The following is a 21,454-nucleotide window of genomic DNA, read 5'->3' as shown; positions in this document are numbered from 1 at the left end:
CCTTGCTTGCCGGCCCTGCCATTATCAGCTGGGAGTATATCTCAGGCCGGAGCATCATACCCGCTGGGGAGTGCTATGCTGAGTTTTTCTACAACTGGTATTTTCTCATGACAGCCTCCACACTGGAGTTCTTCACCCCCTTCATCAGTGTGATGTTTTTCAACCTGAGCATCTACCTGAACATACAGAAACGTACCAAAATACGCCTGGATATTTTCCATGAGGTGCAGAACCAGCCCTTCACTGAGGAGATGGAAACAAGCCCAGAAGCAAAGCTTTCTTTGAAATGCTGTAAGTGGGAGCAGAAGCAGCCGGCTGAAACCATCGCCCTCTCCAAGAGCAAAGCTCAAGCAGCAGACTCCACTACCAACCTGGGTGCCAAAGACCTGCTGTCAACAAGCTCTGAGAGCGCTGAGAAACCCAAGTGTTGCAACAAAAAGAGCTGTGAAAACTCAGCATCCACTCTGTCCTTAGAGAAACGGATGAAGATAGTGTCCCAGAGCATGACCCAGCGCTTCAGGCTCTCTAGAGACAAGAAAGTGGCTAAATCACTGGCAATCATCGTGGGCATTTTTGGGATTTGCTGGGCACCATACACTCTCCTGATGATCATCCGTGCCGGCTGCCATGGCCACTGCATCTCTGACTTCTGGTACGAGACTTCCTTTTGGCTGCTGTGGATCAACTCAGCTGTCAACCCTGTCCTGTACCCCCTCTGCCACTACAGCTTCAGAAGAGCTTTTATTAAACTTCTCTGTCCCAAGAAGCTCAAGATTCAACCTCATGATCCCCTTCAGAACTGCTGGAAGTGAAGCCAGCCCTTTGTGCAGATAAGAGCCTTGGTTTAATACACCCATGTTATGGAAAAGCACTGTAGCTTGCTGCCTTGGAAGAACCTGGGAGCACTGGTCTGGCACATGTGAGGAAGGCAGCAGTGAGACCCCCATTAATTTATTCCAGTTCATCAACAACAAAATCACACAGAAGGGTAAGGGGGGTTTGACATGAGCCACAGGCACAGAAATCTCTATCCGCCACTTATAGGTGCCACAGAAGAGTTCTGCTGCCACCTAGTCAGCCAGAGCCGCACCAGCATTTGGCTAAAATAAAGACAAAACCTGAAACACAAAAGCTATCAAAAAAGAAGTATGTAACCTAAACCTCCTGGACTAAGCTACAGTTTACCTGTTTGCAGACCGGACTTTTCCCCCATAAATGGGAGGGGTTTTTCCTTGCACTTTTGATACTACACGGATGTGATGATACAGAAAGAATGAACCTCAGAAAGAAAACACCTCATTTCTCATCATTGCTACAGCACCTACAGCTGTCATCTAGATCCCTGTGCTTGCGGTGCAATAGATGTCCCTTCCACTCCCCAAGAAGGGCCCAGTCTCTACCCTAAGCAGTTTACAGCCACTCAGAGGCATCAAGCATTCCGAAGAACCCTGCTGGCATTCCCTACTTCCAAACTGATCTGATTTCTTTGCATCCAGCCACACATCGACCAGTGCTCCCCAGCACATGGGGAGCTGTGCAGCAGGAGCCCTGAGGAAGAGGGCTGCTGCACCTACATGAAAGGTGCCAGCAGGGTATCAGCTTCTCCAGAGTCTCCTCCATGATCTCCCAAAGACATTTCAAGATCTTTTCTGCAGGATCCTAAAAATACTCTCTTGGCAATGTGGTAGAGAACGACAAATACTGAGGGAAGTGAATCTTGTACTCCTTTTCAGTTAGTGTCAAACCTCATCATTTTAGCAAGTTCCAGAACTCTTGCACATTTCCTTTGAAAACACATCATTTGAACAGAGACCTGGGTTGAGCTGACTCAGGCAACATAAGCATCAGTTTCTTTATTCTTACCATTTTTAAAGTAGTCAACTAATTCCACAGGTTGAGCACCACATTCAAGAGATCAGTGCTTTAGCCTCAGACTTAACAGAAAATCTTGGGTGTTTTATCTCTGTTTCCCACCTTCTGTTTCATCACACTTGCCCATTTATCCTGTAACCTCTTTGGGAACAGAAGTTGTATGATCATAAAGCAAAAGACTTCAACTGCCCATCTCTGTTGGCACTGCTCAGTCATATAGTAATACAAATACGTAATTAGTTGCCATGGCAAAGCCTCATATTTAACAGTACCATACAGGGAAGCTCAAGATCTTAAGCCTGAAAACCACATTTACAAATGGAAACCCAAATGCTGTAAAGTAGCACCCAAAAGCTTATGGTGTTGTGATCGTCATTTACACTTCGTTGTTGTAAGCAAACTGCTTTTTGGCTGCTGCTAGGAATAAAAGAAAATGCTATCCAGCTTTCTTCCAGTGATATTTGTTGAGTATTGATCAGTATTGTCACCTGAAGTCAGGTTTCAAAAGATGTCCTGTGTATGTGACATTTCAGTCTTGTGACATGTTCAGTCAGACCGTTATATATGGGTTAGAATATATCCTTTGAAGTGTAAGTGTACTATGAATTGACAGTCTGTACTGTTGAGCCTGCTTGTACCTTTCCTTGTGTCTTCTACCTTCTGAAAACCCCAATAAAGTATTTTTATACAAAGCTTGTCAAATATTTTGTGGTAAACAGGGTGGAAATGATACAATCCCACTGAAGGCAAAACATCTATGGGTTTGCCTGAGGAAACTGTTAAAGTCTATGCATTTGGCTAAAAAACAGCTCCTGAAACAGCTGAGTTCTCAGACCTCTAATGAGCAGATTCCTGACAGCACACTAAGGGAGTGGGGAGTGCACATCACTTAATCCTTTCCACCTTTAGTTAGTTCTTTTCCAGAGCATGATACATGCAACCTAGATCTGTAAAGGTTACATCAACACCATCAATGCGAACTCTTCCTGTGACTTATGAAATCCACTAACCTGCCGACAAATGACAAAGTCATAATGTGAACAAGGTCCTAGTTTCCAGCTGTGGTTCTCTTCATTTGTTCATAAAGAGAAGTAGGACCAGATCATTCAGTCTGGTGAAAAGAAAAGCTACTGACTGTGTTGCACCTTAACAAAAGGGTAGAGAAATTGTTGTCTGTCTTTTTATTTTATTTCGTTTTTATCCTGGTGTTAAATAGTGGTCACTTACTTCATGTTCTCATCCTTTAGAAAAAGGATTTTGTCGTCTTCTTTTAAAGACTCTCCTATGTGACCTTCACTGGACCAGTGGAAGGTCTTTGAAATACAGTAGAGGCCAAATAACTGTAAAAATGATAGTAAATTGGTTACAAAATAGGCTCCGTTTCATATGTGGTCTTCATCATTCAAAGAGCCAGCTTTTCCAGCAGGAGATTCTATCATCTTCTGAAGTCATGCCCACAACTCTTGCTCCTGTACCATGTCTTTTCCCCTGTACCACATCTTTTGCCCCTAACGACACAAAAGCCTGTTTCTTGTACCTATAGAGCACATACCCCTTTGACATCCTGATTTCTGCTCACCAGTCATCAGCATGCTTGCAAATAAATGTTAGTTGCCAACCACTGCCTCCAGAATCATTATAATACTACAGATAACTACTGAAAAGGCAAAACAGGTACCAGCTGTTTAACAAAACTGTGTGAAATTACAGGTTAATGCACCTTGCTGGTTTCCTTCCCTTCTCCCTTTCTGGGGGGATTGGATTTCACAGAAATACCCCAAAACATAACCCAAAGCTCATGAATCTTCTTAGCACAGACAATTCTGCTATTTTAAGAGAGAGAGAAAACGTAACAGGAAATATAAATGTTCAGCTAAGCAAACTCTCACTGCTTTCTGTGGTTACCGGCTGAATCTTGGACAGATCAGACCTGAGAATACCTTCCAGACCCCAGGTTTGTTAGTTCTGACTAAACAAATGAACCAAGAATTTATCCTATACAAGACATTTGCCTGAGCAGGGACTGGTAATTGGGCTTAATAGTAGAATAAAATAGGAAGATGCAGAGGGGCTGGTTTGGGTTTTCTTATTTCCTCCACATTCCAGTACATGTCAAGAACATAAAAACATTACTGCGCAAGAAGAGCAGAGCCAAGCACCAGGGAGCATGTACCAAGTTATTTCAGTAGGCTTTTTTCCCCCTCTTTCTATAAATTTCCTGTTCCTATAGAATCATGGAATCAACTATGTTGGAAAAGACCTTTAAGATCAAGTCCAACCTTTACAAAACACATTAACATTCCTACCTCCAGAACTGGTTTTCCTGCACATGATGGGCTGAGCAAGCAGCCATTTAAAAAGGGAATTGCAACTGTTCAAATTCTGAACATGCCCTTTTTCCAGTAGCCTCCCATCTCAAATTCTTAGCTTATGATGAAGTATTTACGTACTGAAGGCAAACAACAGGTTTTCCTCTACATCCATTAGGAGTAACTTTGTTCAAAAGTGATGAGACCAGCTTTGAATGTCAAGGTGACATTGCAAGTACATGGACTAGGAATTCCTTTTGCATGTTCACACAGTCAATAAGCTGAAGCTGGAAGCAAAATACCCAGTTTTAAAAGCCTCATAACATTCATAATATTCACAGGGAGTTGCTGGAGACTGGTTTTGCTTTCAGTGATGCATAAGACCAGGATGTACCTGTACTGATGTGCACATGTCATCCATGCAAGCACCATGCTTCCTTAGAGTCCCACTAGTGACAGCAATATATTTCTGTATAATTTAAAGTCCTAATGACACTTGTCTCTGAGCTTTCAGAATGCACTTTTGGTCTTAAAGCCCTTTCCCAAAGAGTGAAGAAATAGATATGTGAGCTTTTTACACAGTGTTTTTACGGTCTCTGATCTCCATATGGGCAGAATTACCTCAACTTGCCTGAAAGTAATTTTATTCATGGGTGCTTTTGCAGGGAACATACTTCTATTCCTTCCTGAAATAAGTGCTTTTGCCTTGCCAAATAAAAAAGAAAAAATACTCCTTATGCCTGGACATGAGGTCACAGTGGAGCCTGGTTTTCAGACTGAAAATGATATGAGCTGGTTTGAAGTTTCAGAGTAGCTGATGACTAATTCAAATATGCTTAGAAGAGTATTTGAATTCCACTGATTTTTAGTGTTCAGAATATAAATGTGTATATGCATTTGGAAGAGGCAGGGACTGGGGAGCTTCTAGGCATAATCACACATGAGCTGTGAAAATGCATTACCATCAGACAAGGTAGGGCTTCTTGGCAACTAGTCTATCTATATTTTTTTGCTACCATACCTGCTGAAAAAAAGCCTCATTCCTATTGCGCAGGCATACAAGGAGCAGGCAGGACCTGCTCTCCAAACCCTGGAAGAAGACTTGCTGCTATTATGAATATGCGTCAAATATTTGTGGAGGCACATCGGCTTCCACACAGAGAAGAACCCCAGCTATTGCCGGGGAGAAGTATGCAATTTATGCAGGGAGTGTTGGTAAACAATGTTCATGCAGCTCTAAATTGTACCCAGGGAGCTTTTTAAAGAAAGAGGCTTGTGATTTCCCAGAAGACCTGTGCAGAGGTGATGCCAGTTCCCTCCTCTTCATACAGACCCACGCTCCATTAACTCAGAGGACGTAAAGGCCACCAAAATGAGGTCTGTGGTCCTTTCACTGAGCAGCATCTGCATATCAATAAACTATCAAAGAACATTTTTCAGCACAGCTATAGTAATGCTTCCTCCCTAATCACCAGTAATGAGAGATCTCTTTACACACATAGAGGGACTTTGCTCCCACAGCTTCTCCCAGTGCCCTTCCTCAATTACCATTCCTTAGTTTTCTCTCCAACCTGCAGTTATATAAATTGCTCCATTGTTCCAGAGTCATCACTGAAGCTTCATTAGCTCAAGTAGAAGGCTGGAGATGAAGAGAGAACACAAGAAGGAGCTTTTGTTGAAAAACACCTGTCTGGGATAATTCATGGATTTGCCAAGAGGGATGGGCTTAGAAATCAGGAAGATGTGATTATATTTTGATTTGAAAGAATGCTGATGTTTTTCATTCCATGTTTGTAAATCAACATTCATTTTCATAGCAGAACTAGGATGGAACAACAATAGTATTCTTGCTAGAAGGAAGTTTAACAACATGATTTTGATGAGGGAGGATTAATTTTTCATAACCCCAGCTCCCATGCAGTGACATCAGCACAACTTTGCAGTACAGACCTGGTCCTGAAAGAGAAGAACTCATTCTGCAAATAGATGAGACACAATACGGAGCATTATTATCCTTACTTCTGATGGGGGAATTGCAGACAAGAACAAAACCACCTTGCTAGCTGCCCTGGCTGAGTGCCACAAAAGGGAAAAGCTCTCTTGATTTCTAATGCCACAGAGCTAGTCTCACGCAAGATGTCACCGATGCCCCTGTGGATAGCAGGGAACTCGCAGCACTCCTGTGTTCCCTTAGACTCGACTTAAATCTCCTCCTTTCCTCCTTGCACAATGTAGTTTTCTGCCAATCAGTTACATTTGCAGAATTAAGGGGCTTTGAAAAGTAACTAGTAATTCTGCAGGGCAAGAGGTATTGTCTATAACCTGGTAGCTTCATTTTGTTGAGCTATGAAACTATTATTGGCATTCACTTCAGCAAACCCACTGCTACCTGGAAGAGGAAAACTCATATACACACCTCAAAGGTAAGAAAGCCCAGATCTGTCCCTAAGCCTCTTGTGAGCTCAGGAAGGCTGATGACTCACTGGATCAGCACCATTTTTATTGCTATAGTCTAAGATGCATAAGCATTACTTATTACTAGATATTTACAAGCCCCCCATTCTTACTCCATAATTTACGAGCTGCTGCACAGTCTGGGTACAAAATGGAACTACTATTTAACCTAATTAACAAACATTAGAGGTAGAGACACACATGCACCTTTGTGGGGGAAGAACAACACTATTATTTTCCCATTTGTACAATTCTACACCCTAAAATGTTTTTTTAAATGACTCAGATGCACCAAGCTGGACTTTCTGTTGTGTTGTAAAGGCTTTTCTTATACCTCAAACACTTGTCAATAACTCCTAGAACCTCCTGCCATAACATGCAATGATTATATATTAAGGATGGCAAGGAAAAGGTACGAAGGGGGCATGTGTGTACAAATACCACAGTACCCCTGCTGTGCACGTAAATGCACAATTCATGATAAAAATAGTGTTTACAGGCAGACTGTGCCCACAATTGAGGCATCTGTTCTCTTAAGCACAAAAATGCACCTGACTTTTGAATGATTTTAAACCCAACATCCTAGGATTCAGCAACACAATTAACACTGAAGGAAAACTGATTGTAAAGTAGTTAATAACCTCACTCAAGGTATCTCCAAGTGCTCACAAACAACAGTTCTCTGCTAGAAGGGTAGGGACAGTTCCAGCAAGTGTTTTAGCTTCAGTCATTAGAAGCTGTTTATTGAACAACAAACAACTATGGGAGTTGCATATATCATTCCTTGAACATGAGGTTGCACGTACACCCTGCAGTGTTCATCGATTGAGGGTGCTTTGACAGGGCAGAGCAATCACCCTCCATTATGAAAATAATCTCTAAGAAGCACAAATTTAATAGACCATTACAGCTAAAGCGCTGCTGAGTATCTCCAGTACAGTTTGTATTCAGAATACACAGGGATAAAATAATATGGATAATACCTGCATGAAGCCCATGTGAAGCGCTCTGAGAATCAGGAATTAAGCTGTTATTCAAGAGCTGTCATGAAAGATGATGCTTCATTGTTGCTATTAATACTTATAATCAAAATGAGGGCTGCAAAGTACTTTACAGAACTATGTAGACAAGAGAATGCAGATACTTAGTAAATCTAGAGTAAGGGAAAGACTGAAGTCAAACAAGCATAGATGTCTGCAATTGCAAGAATACAGCAACAAGGTAAATACATGTCATTTCAATTAAAATAGTTACTATTGAAGCTCAATGAGACCTAGCTTCGGTGTGCACTTGCTGCCCAGAAACCAACCATGTCCTGCACTGAATCCCAGAGCATGAGCAGCAGGTCAAGGGAGGGGATTCTCCCCCTCTGCTGCACTCCAAGGAGACACCCCCTTCAGTCCTGATCCAGCTCTGGGGCACCCAACACAAGAGGAACATGGAGCTGTTGGAGTAAGGCCAGAGGAGGCCACGGAGATGCTGCGAGGGCTGGAGCAACTCTGCTCTGGAGCCAGGCTGAGAGCTGGGCTGGTTCAACCTGGAGAAGAGAAAGCTACTTAAGGGGAGACCTTAGAGCAGCTCCAGTGCCTAAAGGGGCTACAAGAAACCTGGAGGGGGGCTTTGGACAAGGGATGTAGGGACAGGACAAGGGGAATGGCTTTAACCTGCCAGAGGGGAGACTGAGATGAGCTCTGAGGCAGAAGCTCTTCCCTGGGAGGGTGCTGAGGCGCTGGCACAGGGTGCCCAGAGAAGCTGTGGCTGCCCCATCCCTGGCAGTGTTCAAGGCCAGGTTGGACACAGGGGCTTGGAGCAACCTGCTCTAGTGGAAGGTGTCCCTGCCCATGGCAGGGGGTTGGAACTGGAGGAGCTTTAAGGTCCCTTCCAACACAAACCATTCTGTGATTCTAAAACCTCAGCAGAGGACAAAAGTGCTGAACAAATCCTTTAAGAAGTTCTCACTGAGAATAACTCAGCAGACTGAAGTAAGCAGAACTGTTCATCTATTTCACGAAGGTAAAGAGCTGAAATCCCTTAGAACCTCCTCCTCAGAAATCCCACATGCCCCTGACTTCTGCTACAAAGTGACCATCTCGAAAATGGTTTCTCAGATCATGGCTTTTATAAGAATTTCCTTTGAAAAATACAGAAATCCAACCCTCCTTCCTCACTTGAGATGCTGCCCCAGCCAAAGTACTAAACAAGACAAAGAACTGGGAAATCAACTATTTATGGTTATTATGATCAACTCAATAACCATGTTTTCACTCAGCAATTAATTCTCTGAGTACCATCACTACAAACCACTTCACCAGAGTGCCTTTCAATCACCATTTGGAAATAGGAGCAGTTGCTAATCAATATTAATTACAACTGTGGCTTGACAAGCTCTCAAATCAGCAGGTAAACCAACAATCGAATCACCTCCTCCACACCAAAGCAACACAAACCACAAACTTTAGTTAGCTTCGATGCCACTTGTACAACAACCTCTGACAAGGTATCTGTGTGCTGGCAGGATCTACCAAACTGCCTTAGGAAAACAGATACATCAACTAGCAAAGATAAGAACAAGCATAAAATGTTCTTTATTCGGTTACATTTATGACCCTCTGGAATTATTTTCTCCATTAATAGATAAGCACTCAGCCTTTACCAGCATGAAAGTGGGAATACATCTATTTTTGAGCTTGACTATTCACTAAAAGCAGATTTCCAACTGTGCACTCATTCCTTGACCTGGTTAGTTAAATGTAGGATTGTTTTTGTTCCAGACTAAACACAACAGAAAACTAACTTCTGCAGCACTAACTTAATTCAGTCTTAATATTCAATTCTAGAACTGTTCTGTGTTGATCAGTTTCAGAAACCATTTCAACACATTTAGGAAGCATTTAAAAATCCCCATCTTCAGAACATTTAATGAGTGATCATCATTTACATGGATTAGAAATACCAGTTAACAAACTGCACACGTTTCACGTGGCAATCTGGTACCTGTCTACTAATCAAGTTTTATTTACTGTGAAATAAATCCTAACCACCTTCCAAAACAACATTAAATTCAAAATTCCTGAAATCCAGTAGGATGTGGCTTTTCCAGCCTGGTGAGATTTGGACCTTACCCTGTGATTCTGTTTCTACCAGTGAAAGAAGGTGAATAAATGTAACAGAAGGCACAGTATATAAAAAAACAAATTTAAAAGAAGACAGGATGTAAAACACATTTTCATCCCTCAAAGCCATTTTCCTAATGGTGGTAAATTAGTTAATGAAGCTAGAAAATGTCTGTTGAGATAGAAACATCAGTGAGTTGGCTTAGCAAAATAAAAGACACGTTTTTACACCTGCAGCTCCAGGGGCCATAAGGACCTCACACGGCCAGAATTGGACTTAACCCATCACACTTCAAACTCTCAGCTTCACTGAACCACAGACTGGTTTGGAGTGGAAGAGACCTTAAAGCTCATCCAGTTCCAACCCCCTGACATGGCAGGGACACCTTCCACTAGAGCAGGTTGCTCCAAGCCCCAACATTGCCAGGCACTGAAGTTACTGTATGTTACCAGGTTTTGTTTTCCTGCCCTAGTAATTGCTGTACAACTCTTTTAAACTTCCATTCCATGTCTGCTGTGGGGGTGGGGAAGAGAATAAAACAACCATTTTCTAAAATAATGCAGTAAAAAATTACTGATTTAATACAGTGACCTTTACCAGGTTCTTTTCTAAATGTGATAAATGTGTCCCCTGTCTGGACAGAGCAAAGTAGCTGCCTAAACTCATCTTCCTGATTTGTAACAGAGGAAAACAACAGGAAATGAATAGCCACAAACCAGTATGATTTCATGAATAAGATAATCAAAATATGGATACTTCATCTGTAATATCACAGATGTCTTCTTGACAACCAGTGTTTTAGCAATTACATTGCCTCATGCAAATGCTTTTCTTCATAAGCATTTTCCACTCTTAGTGGAAGATTAATTTCTCTAGATTTAGACAGTGAATAGCCAACTTCCATCAATGGCTGATTAGTGTGTGTACAAAGTACGTGCAGGGTGGGGATTCACATGCCTTGGGAAAACAGCGATGTTCCAACCTCGATGGTAACTAAGCACCAAGGAACTGAATGCCAAGGTTCAAACGAGAAATCTTTAAATCTTAGCCCGAGCTTTTCCATATGCTGCCATTGATCCCAAGCCATAGATGTTTTGTACAATATTGACTCTTACCTCCACATTAATTGAGCATCGATTTCTCCAGTTACAGAGACAGAAAAGGCACCAACTGAGGATTTGAGTAACAAAAGATAATTTGTTCTGCAGTTAGTTCTAGTCCTGCTTTTCACTCTGTGCTAATAAGCCTGGATCTAAGTGCATTTCTAAAGTGTGTATTTTAAAAGGTGATCTTGTCACTATAAAACATTTTCAGTGTTCGTGAATAAGCAAAAGGCTCTTCATGGTTTGTGCCCTATTTTACCCAATAATCACAACATAAAAAAACAGCATTTGAGCATACTGCAATGCTATATTCAGGTTATAAAAACCCCAACAACCTGGGCCTGGGTCACCACTGCATTATGCCAGAGTCACTCCAATTAAAATTAATGGAATGTTACCAGAATAAAAGGGATTGTAATAAAGTAAGCAGCCACAGCCATTGCCTCTTACTGAAATTCAGCACGCAGACATGAATTAGTTATTAAACCATGATTATATGGTGTAGCAGTATGGATGGTCTTTTCAAAAACTCATCATTCTGGAGATATATATATGTAATACAAAATATACCTTGGTGACATAACTATAGCAATGAGCAAAGAGCAAAAGGAATGCACACTTCAAGGAGTCAAAGTGAGATTTCATATAAACAAGGGCAGAGAAAATAAAAAACCACAACTCTGTGGATAAGAAATCAGATGTTGTTATGGCCTCCTTGGACAATTCTATTTGCATCAGGAAAGAGGAGATGAAAAATTATTCTCAGGGAAAATCAAGGACAAACACAATCTCAATATTAAAACAAGGCTGATAAAAATCTCTGTGCCTTTGTCCTGCCAGCTCTGTTTTATGTCTTAGAAAAATGGGCACATACCACACCATAAATTTCAGAACTGCACAGAGAAAAATCAAGAGTGCAGCCTGAAAGTAGATTTGCTCCATTATCAAGAACTGCGGAATCATCCCTTATCGTTACTGGCACACATTTGTAAGCTCCCCTCCAAATATTAACAACTCCAGTCTTTCCAGACCTCTGCAGTGCAGAAACAATCAGGGGGAACTTGTTAATGGGGAACAGCACTGGAAACTGCAGTATGGAAGGCAAGAAGAGAACTAAGCTGTTAAAGGCCAGGCACTTACCAACATTAGGACAAAGTCTGGCAGTATCAGGATGAAGTTTTAATCTATATCAAAGCCATTTTCACAGTGGCAATCTTGCTTCCAGTGGAAATGCATTTTACACAACGACAGTTGCAGAGTATCAACATTCCTTGTCTTTTAATTTCCATTGCAGAGTTCACAGTTAACACAACACGAGCAATCCAGCAGCCTGTCTCCTATTTATGTTCCACTTGCCATTCAGTTAGTAACTAATGAACTTGCACACCTGCAACGCACCTAACCTCTCATCCAACATTAATCTTACAGTACAGATGCCACCCAGTGAGCCCAGTTAGCAGTATCCAGTGGAAGACAAGACAGCAAAGACATTAGGTTGGTGTTCTGTATCCAGCAGCCTGCACAAACACATGCAAACTATGGCAAGATCCCATCTATCAGCACCAGCACCTCTGGTTCAGAGCCATGCCTGTAATTCAAATCAATGTTTTTAAACAACAGGTTATGAGTTTTTAACCATGTTCAGGTCAGAGTCCCTATTCCCTTACCACCAATTGACTTAAAACTAAAAATCACTATGAAGTGGCTTAATAAATACACATACAATAGTGAAAGAGATTTCATTTACAGTGGAAAAAGAAACCAAGTGAGATGTCACACTTGTGTCACCTGCCCTGAAAGCAGATGGCGGGGGTGGTGGTGTCAGGCCGTGCTCTCCTCCCAGCACCTTGTTGCACTTGGAGCTTGAACCACCAAGTGCAAGCTCAGAGCCTCCTTCTTATTGCTGTCAGTTCAATTCATTGCAAACACATTCTGATTCACTTTTAAACATTTTCTGTAAGCCAAAATAAAAGGGCTTTACAAAACCATAAATAAAGCAGATTGCAAAATACACCATGCTTAAACACACTGATGGAGTGTTTTAGTTAATGTACTGCAGCGACTCCTCATTATCTGTATGTTTAAAAAGTGTGGCCCTTTCTAATTGTTTGGTTTACATTCACATTTTCTTTTGCTGCTCAATGGAGACCACCCACACCTTCCATGAACTTACAAAGAGGGAGGGGACTGCAAATAAATATAAAACCCCCCACAGTTAGCACTAAAATACTGTTACAATCATGTACTAAAAATATATTGAAAAGGTGAGTACTAGAACTGTAAAGCACTGAACAAAATTATGGCTCAAGCTTCACTAAGAAATATAAAATAGACTGGACTTCAAGTCGCATAAAAATAAGGCTTATTGTCAGAATGAGAAATAAAATCCTCCACCTCTTTCCTCTTGTCAACTTGAAAAGCAAGGACAGCATCAAAGGTTTCAGCAGAGGAAAGCAAAAGCTCCTTAAGGGAAGTCATGCAGAAGAAAGCCACCAAAACTTCCCCAAAGCCTGAAACAAAACAAGTCCACGCACCTTAACCAAGAAAACAGTGGGAGGAAATCCTATAGAATATGATTCTTCTCTGAAACAGTTCATCATTCCCTCCCTTAACCCGGTTATTTTTTATTCTCAGGGTTGTGCTGAGCAGCACACAGCCATTGCTGTTTGGCATAACCATCAGGACCTCCAGCATGAGATCAGTTCATTTGGTATAGCTGTATATCAACTACAGTAAGTTCAAGCTTCTACGAAGAGTTGTTCCAACACTAAAGCTCAAGCTGTTTGGCACTTTTCATTGACAGATGAAGGAGTGTGTCTTCCTGTAAAGCTCCTCTGAACCCTGTAAGCATGTGGTTAGGAACTTGGTGCTGTCATCTCAGAACAGGTGGCTGAAATGTTCACAAAGAAACCAATTACAGGATCAATTGGAGCTGCCCAACAACCTGCTGTGCTTTTTGCACATCAGTACACAAAATAGTCTCCTCTCTACAAACTGAGGTTGCATGACCACTAAGAAGGGTGAAAGCTCCTGTGAGTACAGAGGCGTTTACAAGAGTCTCTATCATTTTTGGACTATCAAATACTAAAATACAGCCAGAGAGAACACAAAGGTGTCAAATGCTCTGCAAAGAAGCTGCACCAGCTTTTGTGTTCAGGCCATCTTCTCCTAGTTTTATTAAGTGTGGCTGAAAAACATGTAGCAATAGAAGGAAAAACAACAGTGAAGCCTTAAAATGCTGCACAAAACCAAACAGGACAGAACTGAATGTTAACCTCTACCTAATTCAGTTTGGTAAATCCCAGGGATGAAGCAAGTATGAAACAAAACATGAGTGACTTTGGGATTTAGTATTTGTTTGTATATTTTTCCTGGTCATGTTTATACCAATATCACTGCTTATAATCCATAGACTACTTTCCACACCTGATCACAGATACAAATACTCAAATTGTGAACTTAGGAGAGGTAATAGCCTTTTTTGCCCATGTTTCTATTTAATAATTCAGGTGTTTGAATTAACCTTGTGCTTTTTCAGAATAAAACCCTGCTGCTCTTAAGAATAAGAAGGGTTATGCACCTTCTGCACTTTCTTTGTTATACAGGCAGTCAGCTCTAATTCATAACCATAATCACAGAGCTGATCCCAACACTGATACAAGCAGGAGGGTGCAGGCTGAGCTTTAATTCACAGATTGAACAAGACTGCCCCTCTCCAGCCAGAGGCAGGCAGGAGAAAAAGCCCATCATTCATGAAATCCAGAAAGCCAGTCTGTTAAGGATGCACCATTCAGAAGTATTAGAGTACCAGATGAAATCAAAGTGTGCAAAGTGATAGAGAGAATTATTCCCTTCACTGTAGTGTAGAGAAAGAAGTTAGAGACTACAGCTGATTTCTTTTTTAAACCCAGGCAGTAATTCCCACTACTGCTGATACAGTAGAAAATAGCCAATTTTAGTGAATAGCCCATAATGAAATCCTTATTTGCAAGCCAACAAAGCTCCATCAAAGATAAGGGATAGGTGCATGTTTTATTATGTACCTGACTGTCATTAAAACTATCGTATTTGCTGAAAAACAAATCCCAAAGCCAAGCTCACAAACCTCTTCCTATTTTACAATGGTGTCAATGAGTTTACTTTGTACTTCATTGATGCAATGAAGTACCTGCAAGGTCTGTAATTCCAGACTGCTGGTGTGGAAGGCAAAGTTAACCTGCTTTAAACATCAAGAAACATAAGTAAAAGCTCAAGAACAATCGTTTCTCTTGGCTACTTCAGTATTTGTGTCTCAGCAGTGACAAGTCTGTCAGGGTCCCTTATGAAAAAGCTTTGATAAATATTGACTTCTCATTATCAAGATGATACACAGAACATAATGTGACTGTACAGAAGCAGCTCTTCTTTTAGCATGAATTGAGGGCAAAGCCCTCTGAATTCCTGGAGAACAACATTTAAGAATACTGTCCACAAAATGACATAGTAAAAAACAAAGGGGAGGGGAGGCAGAGAACTGTATTTCTCTTTAATTTGGAATATTTAAGCCTACTTCTCAAAACATTGCTTGAGATTCCTTGAGGAATCTGGAAGAAAGAGAAACTGGAGAACTCAGAATTGAGTCTCAAATGACTGTCCCTGGTTAGTTTATAGAGCCAAGTAGCTGCTACCAGCATTTAAAGACAGTTATTTATTCATATTAAGGAGGAAATAATTTTTATGATTCATTACAACTGTTCCACTCTTCTCCTCCCTAAGACACAGAGCAGCTGCACCTCCTCTGAGAACACAAAACAGAACAGGAAAAGAGTTTAAAAGAAGATGACTGAAAGTGTTATGGGTTCACCTTATGTTTATTTTAGACTTTTTGATTAGTGAAAATGAGAAGTCACTTCACTCTGATCCAGAAAGCAAGGCAGCAGCTCCTGCAGATCCTAAGTTTCAGTCGTTTCCACTAGACAGTCCTCTCTTCATTCCACAATTAACCATCCAATGCCAAACGAGATCCAGGTTTCCAATTCAATAGCCAACATGATTACAATTCTCAAATTTTGCTGCAGAACACCTGAGACACCTCAAAGGTGAACAAACATCTTCCCAATGCACAGTCCAGAACAACTCCAGTTGCTGCGTCCTTGCATTTAAAAAACTCAAACCACACAGTTGCAAACTAATCAAATCATGGGGTTTTTTTCCTCCTTCCAGTACAGTTCCCAGTTCTGGTTCCTACCACTTGACTGGGTTTTGCCCGTGTGATTGTTCCGTCTTCACATAAGCATCATACAGTTCTCTCAGACAGAAGAACAGTTCCTCTAGGTTGTCCCCTGTCAATGCAGACAACGCAATGACCCGGTCAGCTATCTGTTCTTTAAGGAGTGGCAGATTGATCCTGGACTGAGCAAGGTCAATCTTATTCCCAATGACAACACAAGGCCTCTCAGACAATCCTTTCTGATATTGTTCCAGTTCATATTTTAAGTCTTCCAGCTGAATCCATGGCTGAGGCACAGAGAGATCCACCACATACAAGAGAAAGCAGCAGCGTTCAATATGCCTTAGGAAGGCCATCCCAAGGCCCCTGTTTTGATGAGCACCCTTTATAAGGCCAGGAATGTCAGCAACTACAATGAGAGAAATTCCACAGTGAATCCAACGTATCCAACATCAACAACAAAAGATCAAACAAAAAAAAAAACCAAACAAGTCAGTCTTTTACTGGCCAGTACAAGTACTTCTAGAATTACATCTCAATGCATCAACACCTCATGTTAAGTATAGCTCGTCTAATCTTTTAAAACACCTAAATTCAATTTATTCCAGAGAAGAGAGAACACACATTGCTAGTTTGTTATTAAGGGCACATATAAGTGAAATAGGCCTTCAGTATTGTTTTAAGTTCTTTAGAACTAGCAAGAATTCTACAGAACTGCTAAACTTATTTCTGCAGCATTGCAAAGAACACCAGCGACACAAAACACTATCAAGATACACACAGTGTACTACAGTTCCGACCTGCTACTTGCTCATAGTCCTGATAGTGGACGATGCCAACATGGGGGTTGAGGGTTGTGAAGGGGTAGGCAGCCACTGCTGGCCTGGCACGGGAGATTGCTCTCAAGAGTGATGATTTACCAGCATTGGGAAAGCCCACCTGGAACACAAACACTTATTAACGCCACAGTTCTGGGGTAATCCTGATAAAAACCAACTGTAAGCTTCTGCAGATGTGGCAAGGTGAAGAACAGGATTAATATAACATTAATTTTGCATACTAAGTTCTGAAAAGCATCCTGGTTTTCCTGTTTTGCTTGCTCCTAAACCCTGATTTCTGAACAAGTATGTTTTCTCATGAACATGAAACAGATCAAACATTGAAGGATTCACTTAACCTTTTTTGTGCCATCTTAAGTATTTACTTTGTCCATAGCCAAGAGGGTATATACCACGAGACCTCTTTTACATTATGACACTTCATCCAGCACTTTCCATTTTATCTGTGTTTTCTAACTCCTATTTATTATTTCCAAAAAAAATTCAGAATTGCCTTTGTCCTAGACTCAGTAACACAGTTTGGCCTATAAGTAACATACAAGTTTGGGATTTCACAGCTCTTCATGGACTCAACATCAAAGAATTAAATTGAAACTTGGCCTTCCAGGGAAAAGGCAAGAATTTAAACAAACCTACCCCAGAAATTAAGACAATGGGATATCTTACAGTTGTTACATGTTATCTATGCAGGTGGATAATAATCCCAGAGGAAAGTAAATTAAATCCTAAATTCTCCTATTTGCTGATGCCAGACACTTGTCAGAGGAAGCAAAGTACAGAGCAGATTAATCTCAGATTTCCAAACTAGTGACAAAAATATGAGAAGCAGACCAGACCGCCCAACCAGTCAGAGAATTATACATATTGACCCACCAATGCCAACTCTTTTCTTAGTCTCTAAATAAATTCACAAAATTCTGCTAGACCAGACAGTTATTCTGCAGTTGTTGAACTGTTGTTATGCAGCAAAGCACCATCTTAACAGCTTTACCAGCTGGCCTTAAAACATTTACATGCTTAGATAGCAAAACTGCTTAAGCCCTAAACTGACTTCACATTCATGTCTAAATAGTATTTTTTAGTTCAGAGGATGCTATCCCTGGAACTAACAAAGTCAAACATCTAATATCTGTAAAAAGAAAAACATAGGGATGAAATAGAAGATGATTTGAAATTAATCAATTGTGGTTTAAAAAAATCCCACAAGAAAGCAGAAACTAATTTAGAAGCACTCTTCATACTGTGATGATCACCTGCAGAATCAGCAGACAAAGCCTCCTGTATACCAGCAGAAAGTCTGTTAATCACTGATCAATCTCACACATTGCTTTTCTATACATAGTGTTGATTTGAGCAGGAGGAGGATGACGTCAAGGATCAAGAGAGTGACAGCTCTGCAAATCACTCTGGACACCCTTCTACCAAGCAACAGCAAGAAAGCATCAAGTTGCATCTCTAAACAAGCAAGTCAAGTGGCTAACAAAAATGTTATCAAACATTATTTCATCAGTCAGTCAAGTGTCATCCTACAATGATAAGGAAGTTGAAGAACCAACAGCGACACTCACCAGTCCTGCGTGAGCTGTTGTCTTGAGTTCCAGATGAAGAACCCTTTCCTGCCCTGGTTCTCCTGGAGTAAATGTTGTTGGAGCTCGGTTTTCATTGGAAAGAAAAAAGCGATTACCTTTCCCTCCAGCTCCTCCATAAGCTGCAACATACTCTTCACCATGTTGAGTGAGGTCAGCCACAACTTTCCCATCCTCCTTAACCAATGTACCTACAGGTACCTTAAAGAGAAGAGATATGCCAAGTGTTAAACTGAACTGGAAGTCTGCAGCAGAACTGTCTTCAGCAGATCCCTTATCAGCTAACTTCAGATTTGCTGAAAATCATTCCTCCATATTCTCAAGATGAGGAATCAAAAAAGAGAAGTGGACTTCACAAGGCACCTTCTGAACCCAAACAGCACTGTGAGGCATTTACAGTCCATTAACGTGTTAACAGAACCATAACCCTCTTTCTTTCCTTTAAAGAAAGGAGAGTCTTTTCTCTAAGCCCAAGCACAGTAGTGAGCTGAGAAACATACTGCTTCTCATGACTAAAACATGTGTGTTGAAGAAAAAAAGCATGAAAAAAATTCTGCTCCTGTTGAAGAATTCTGTGTTACAACTCCTTTAGGCATATGAGCTATAGAAGTAAAGCAAATCACAACAGTATCTGTTTTGCCCAGATGTACGTTCCAAAGGAGTCTAATTTTTACAAACACCTTTACAAGCAGCTTGATCTGCTTTTGTGCCAACCAGACCTGTCTTAGCAGAGCCAGCACACAGAGCTCCCTGCAAAATACACATGAGATTCTCTCACAGTAACCTCGAAAACCAGCAATATGAAGACAAAGCTAACACAAAAGCATGCAACCTTCATTTACTTACTTTAACATACAAATATGCACCATTAGCTCCATAACAGTTTTTATTTCCTCCTCTCTCTCCATGAAAACCCTGATAAAAGGGGAGGACTGAAGCAAGTGATTTCATTTGCTGGTCAGCTGCAAAGCAAAATGCGCGTATTTTAAACAGTAGAACAGGCACAGAAGAGCAACCTCATGACTGTTCTTTCCCTTTAGAATACTGCATGAACAAATACCCTATTTACTGCCTCAACATATCAGGGAAGACTAATATTAAAGAAAGTTGTGAGGAAGTTTAACTGCCTTTACTATTTGTTTATTAACCATGCACTTTACTAAGTGGTCATTCCAAAAATCAACCATTACAAAATGCTCTGGAAAATTCACTTTATAGATTAGCAGATTTTGCAGCAGGATGGTGGCAGAAGCAGCTTTATCCATCTTAAAATTCGACCAGATCCCAGCCTTATCGTTACAGAATCAGGCACCAGCCACCAAAATGTCTGCAAAATACCCTGATTTTCAAAATGCTTTCTAAGGCATTTATGTCCCTGTTACCACAGCTCAGGACAAAGCTTGAAAAGCAGAAACACCCATTTTAACATTTTTGACATTTACCATTTCCTACCATACATGTAAGGTTGTTTTTGCTGGGGCAGTGTTTAACTGATAAGACAACCCAAAACAAAACAGATTTATTGAGCTTTACCTTTCAAAATGACATGACCCCCATCACCTCCATTTCCACCATCAGGACCTCCAAATATTTTTCTGGGTTCACTATAAAAAGAATGGCCCCCTCCTCCTCCGTGTCCTCCAACCACACGCACTTTCCGGTAATCCACAAAGTAACGTGTCTGTAACAGAAATATAATAAGAAAAACAAGAGTTTATTTTTTAAGTACTTCTAAGAACCCCCTTAAAAGTACATACCTGAGGCTATGTTGATATAACCAATGCAGCAGCTCAGATAACAGAGGTATAAAATTCACATTAAGGGAACTAAATAACAGGGACAGCATCCTTTTAATACAGTCATATAATGCTGACAAGTAGCTCAAGGAAGGTACCACGCTACAAATAAAACTCAGTAACTGTGATCCCGTTCAAACAAACAAACAAAATATACACATGAACTTGTTAATTCTTTAAATTGAACTGAAAGTTACAGAAGAGACATAGTATGTGTGTGGGAGGGATATTCTCAGACTGATTCACTGCTTTCTACACCAGGTGATGAAACTAAGGCAAACTTCAATCCTGCAACAACTAAGAAAAGGATTAAAGGCAAAGAATAAAAAGCAACTGCAAACACCAGCAGGAAATCTTAACATATGTCCAATCAGTTCCTAAAAATATATAAAGAGAATTACGTATCTTGGCTCTATTTCTGACATTAACATTTGACTAAATACACTGCATTAAGTTTCAGCTTTTCTGTCAGCAAAATAGGTTTGATGATACTGGTCTACCCCCAGGAAGCAGGCTGAAATCCCCAAGGGAAAATACTAGGTAAGTACATTCATACAGACAAGTGAATTTGCTTCCAATGGGGATGAAAAGAAAGCACAACCTCGACTGTGGCAATATCCAAATTCTGCCCGTTACTAAGGGACTTCATAATGAGAATGAGAAATAAGGGTCGCTTTAAATAGGCCAAACAGTATTTGAGGGAGGAAGAGTCGTCTTCATGTTACCATACCGAGAAAAGCAACTGACAAACCCTCATAACTTTTGATAATTAGTTATACTGTGACTGGTGATTTCTTATAATTAGTTATACTGTGACTGGTGTAAAAGGCTTTTTAGCCTTTTACAAAAGCATTTGGCACCACCACACGGCGAGACAGGAAACTATTGCTTTAAATGGGAAGCGATGTATTGAGGATTAGAGAACAAGATTTTTCCATAGACGCTTAATTAGAAAAAAAAAAAACAAACAAAAAAACAAACATGAAGAAAAACGTTCCAGGGCCCCGCTCTGGAACATAAAACGCTGACATAAAACGCTGACATAAAACGCTGTGTGTCCGGCAGCTGACTACTGTGCAAGACGACAAGAACAGTGAGACACAAAATAGCCTCTTAGCTTTAAAGCTACGTAAGGCTTCTTGCTTCCTCGAACGTGCACACACTGCAAACCA

The 21,454-nt window shown here is 40.8% G+C and overlaps 2 protein-coding genes across 2 annotated transcripts in view; one reads left to right on the top strand and one right to left on the bottom strand.

Annotated features, from left to right (window-relative positions):
* The window catches only part of HRH3 (histamine receptor H3), a gene marked incomplete at its 5' end in the record, with an annotated part of 1,977 nt that extends 1,165 nt beyond the window's left edge, over positions 1–812 (top strand). The window contains 1 exon segment of the mRNA XM_010013155.1: positions 1–812. This exon segment is cut by the window's left edge and continues 13 nt beyond it. Within this exon segment, the coding sequence (XP_010011457.1) occupies positions 1–812 (812 nt within the window).
* Positions 813–16,075: 15,263 nt separating this feature from the next.
* MTG2 (mitochondrial ribosome-associated GTPase 2) lies at positions 16,076–20,167 on the bottom strand (the record flags this gene model as incomplete). Its single annotated transcript, XM_010013154.1, has 5 exons — positions 16,076–16,470; positions 16,862–17,000; positions 18,469–18,687; positions 19,333–19,448; positions 20,020–20,167. Coding segments are annotated over 5 exons (1,017 nt in total), but the record flags the coding sequence as incomplete, so codon positions are not given.
* Between the last annotated feature and the right edge of the window lie 1,287 nt (positions 20,168–21,454).

Source organism: Nestor notabilis, unplaced genomic scaffold (genome assembly GCF_000696875.1).
Source record: "Nestor notabilis isolate BGI_N333 unplaced genomic scaffold, ASM69687v1 scaffold30084, whole genome shotgun sequence".
Taxonomy (NCBI): Eukaryota; Metazoa; Chordata; class Aves; order Psittaciformes; family Psittacidae; genus Nestor; species Nestor notabilis.
The sequence above is the reverse complement of the archived record's forward strand: the minus strand, read 5'-3'. Positions and strand labels throughout refer to the sequence as shown.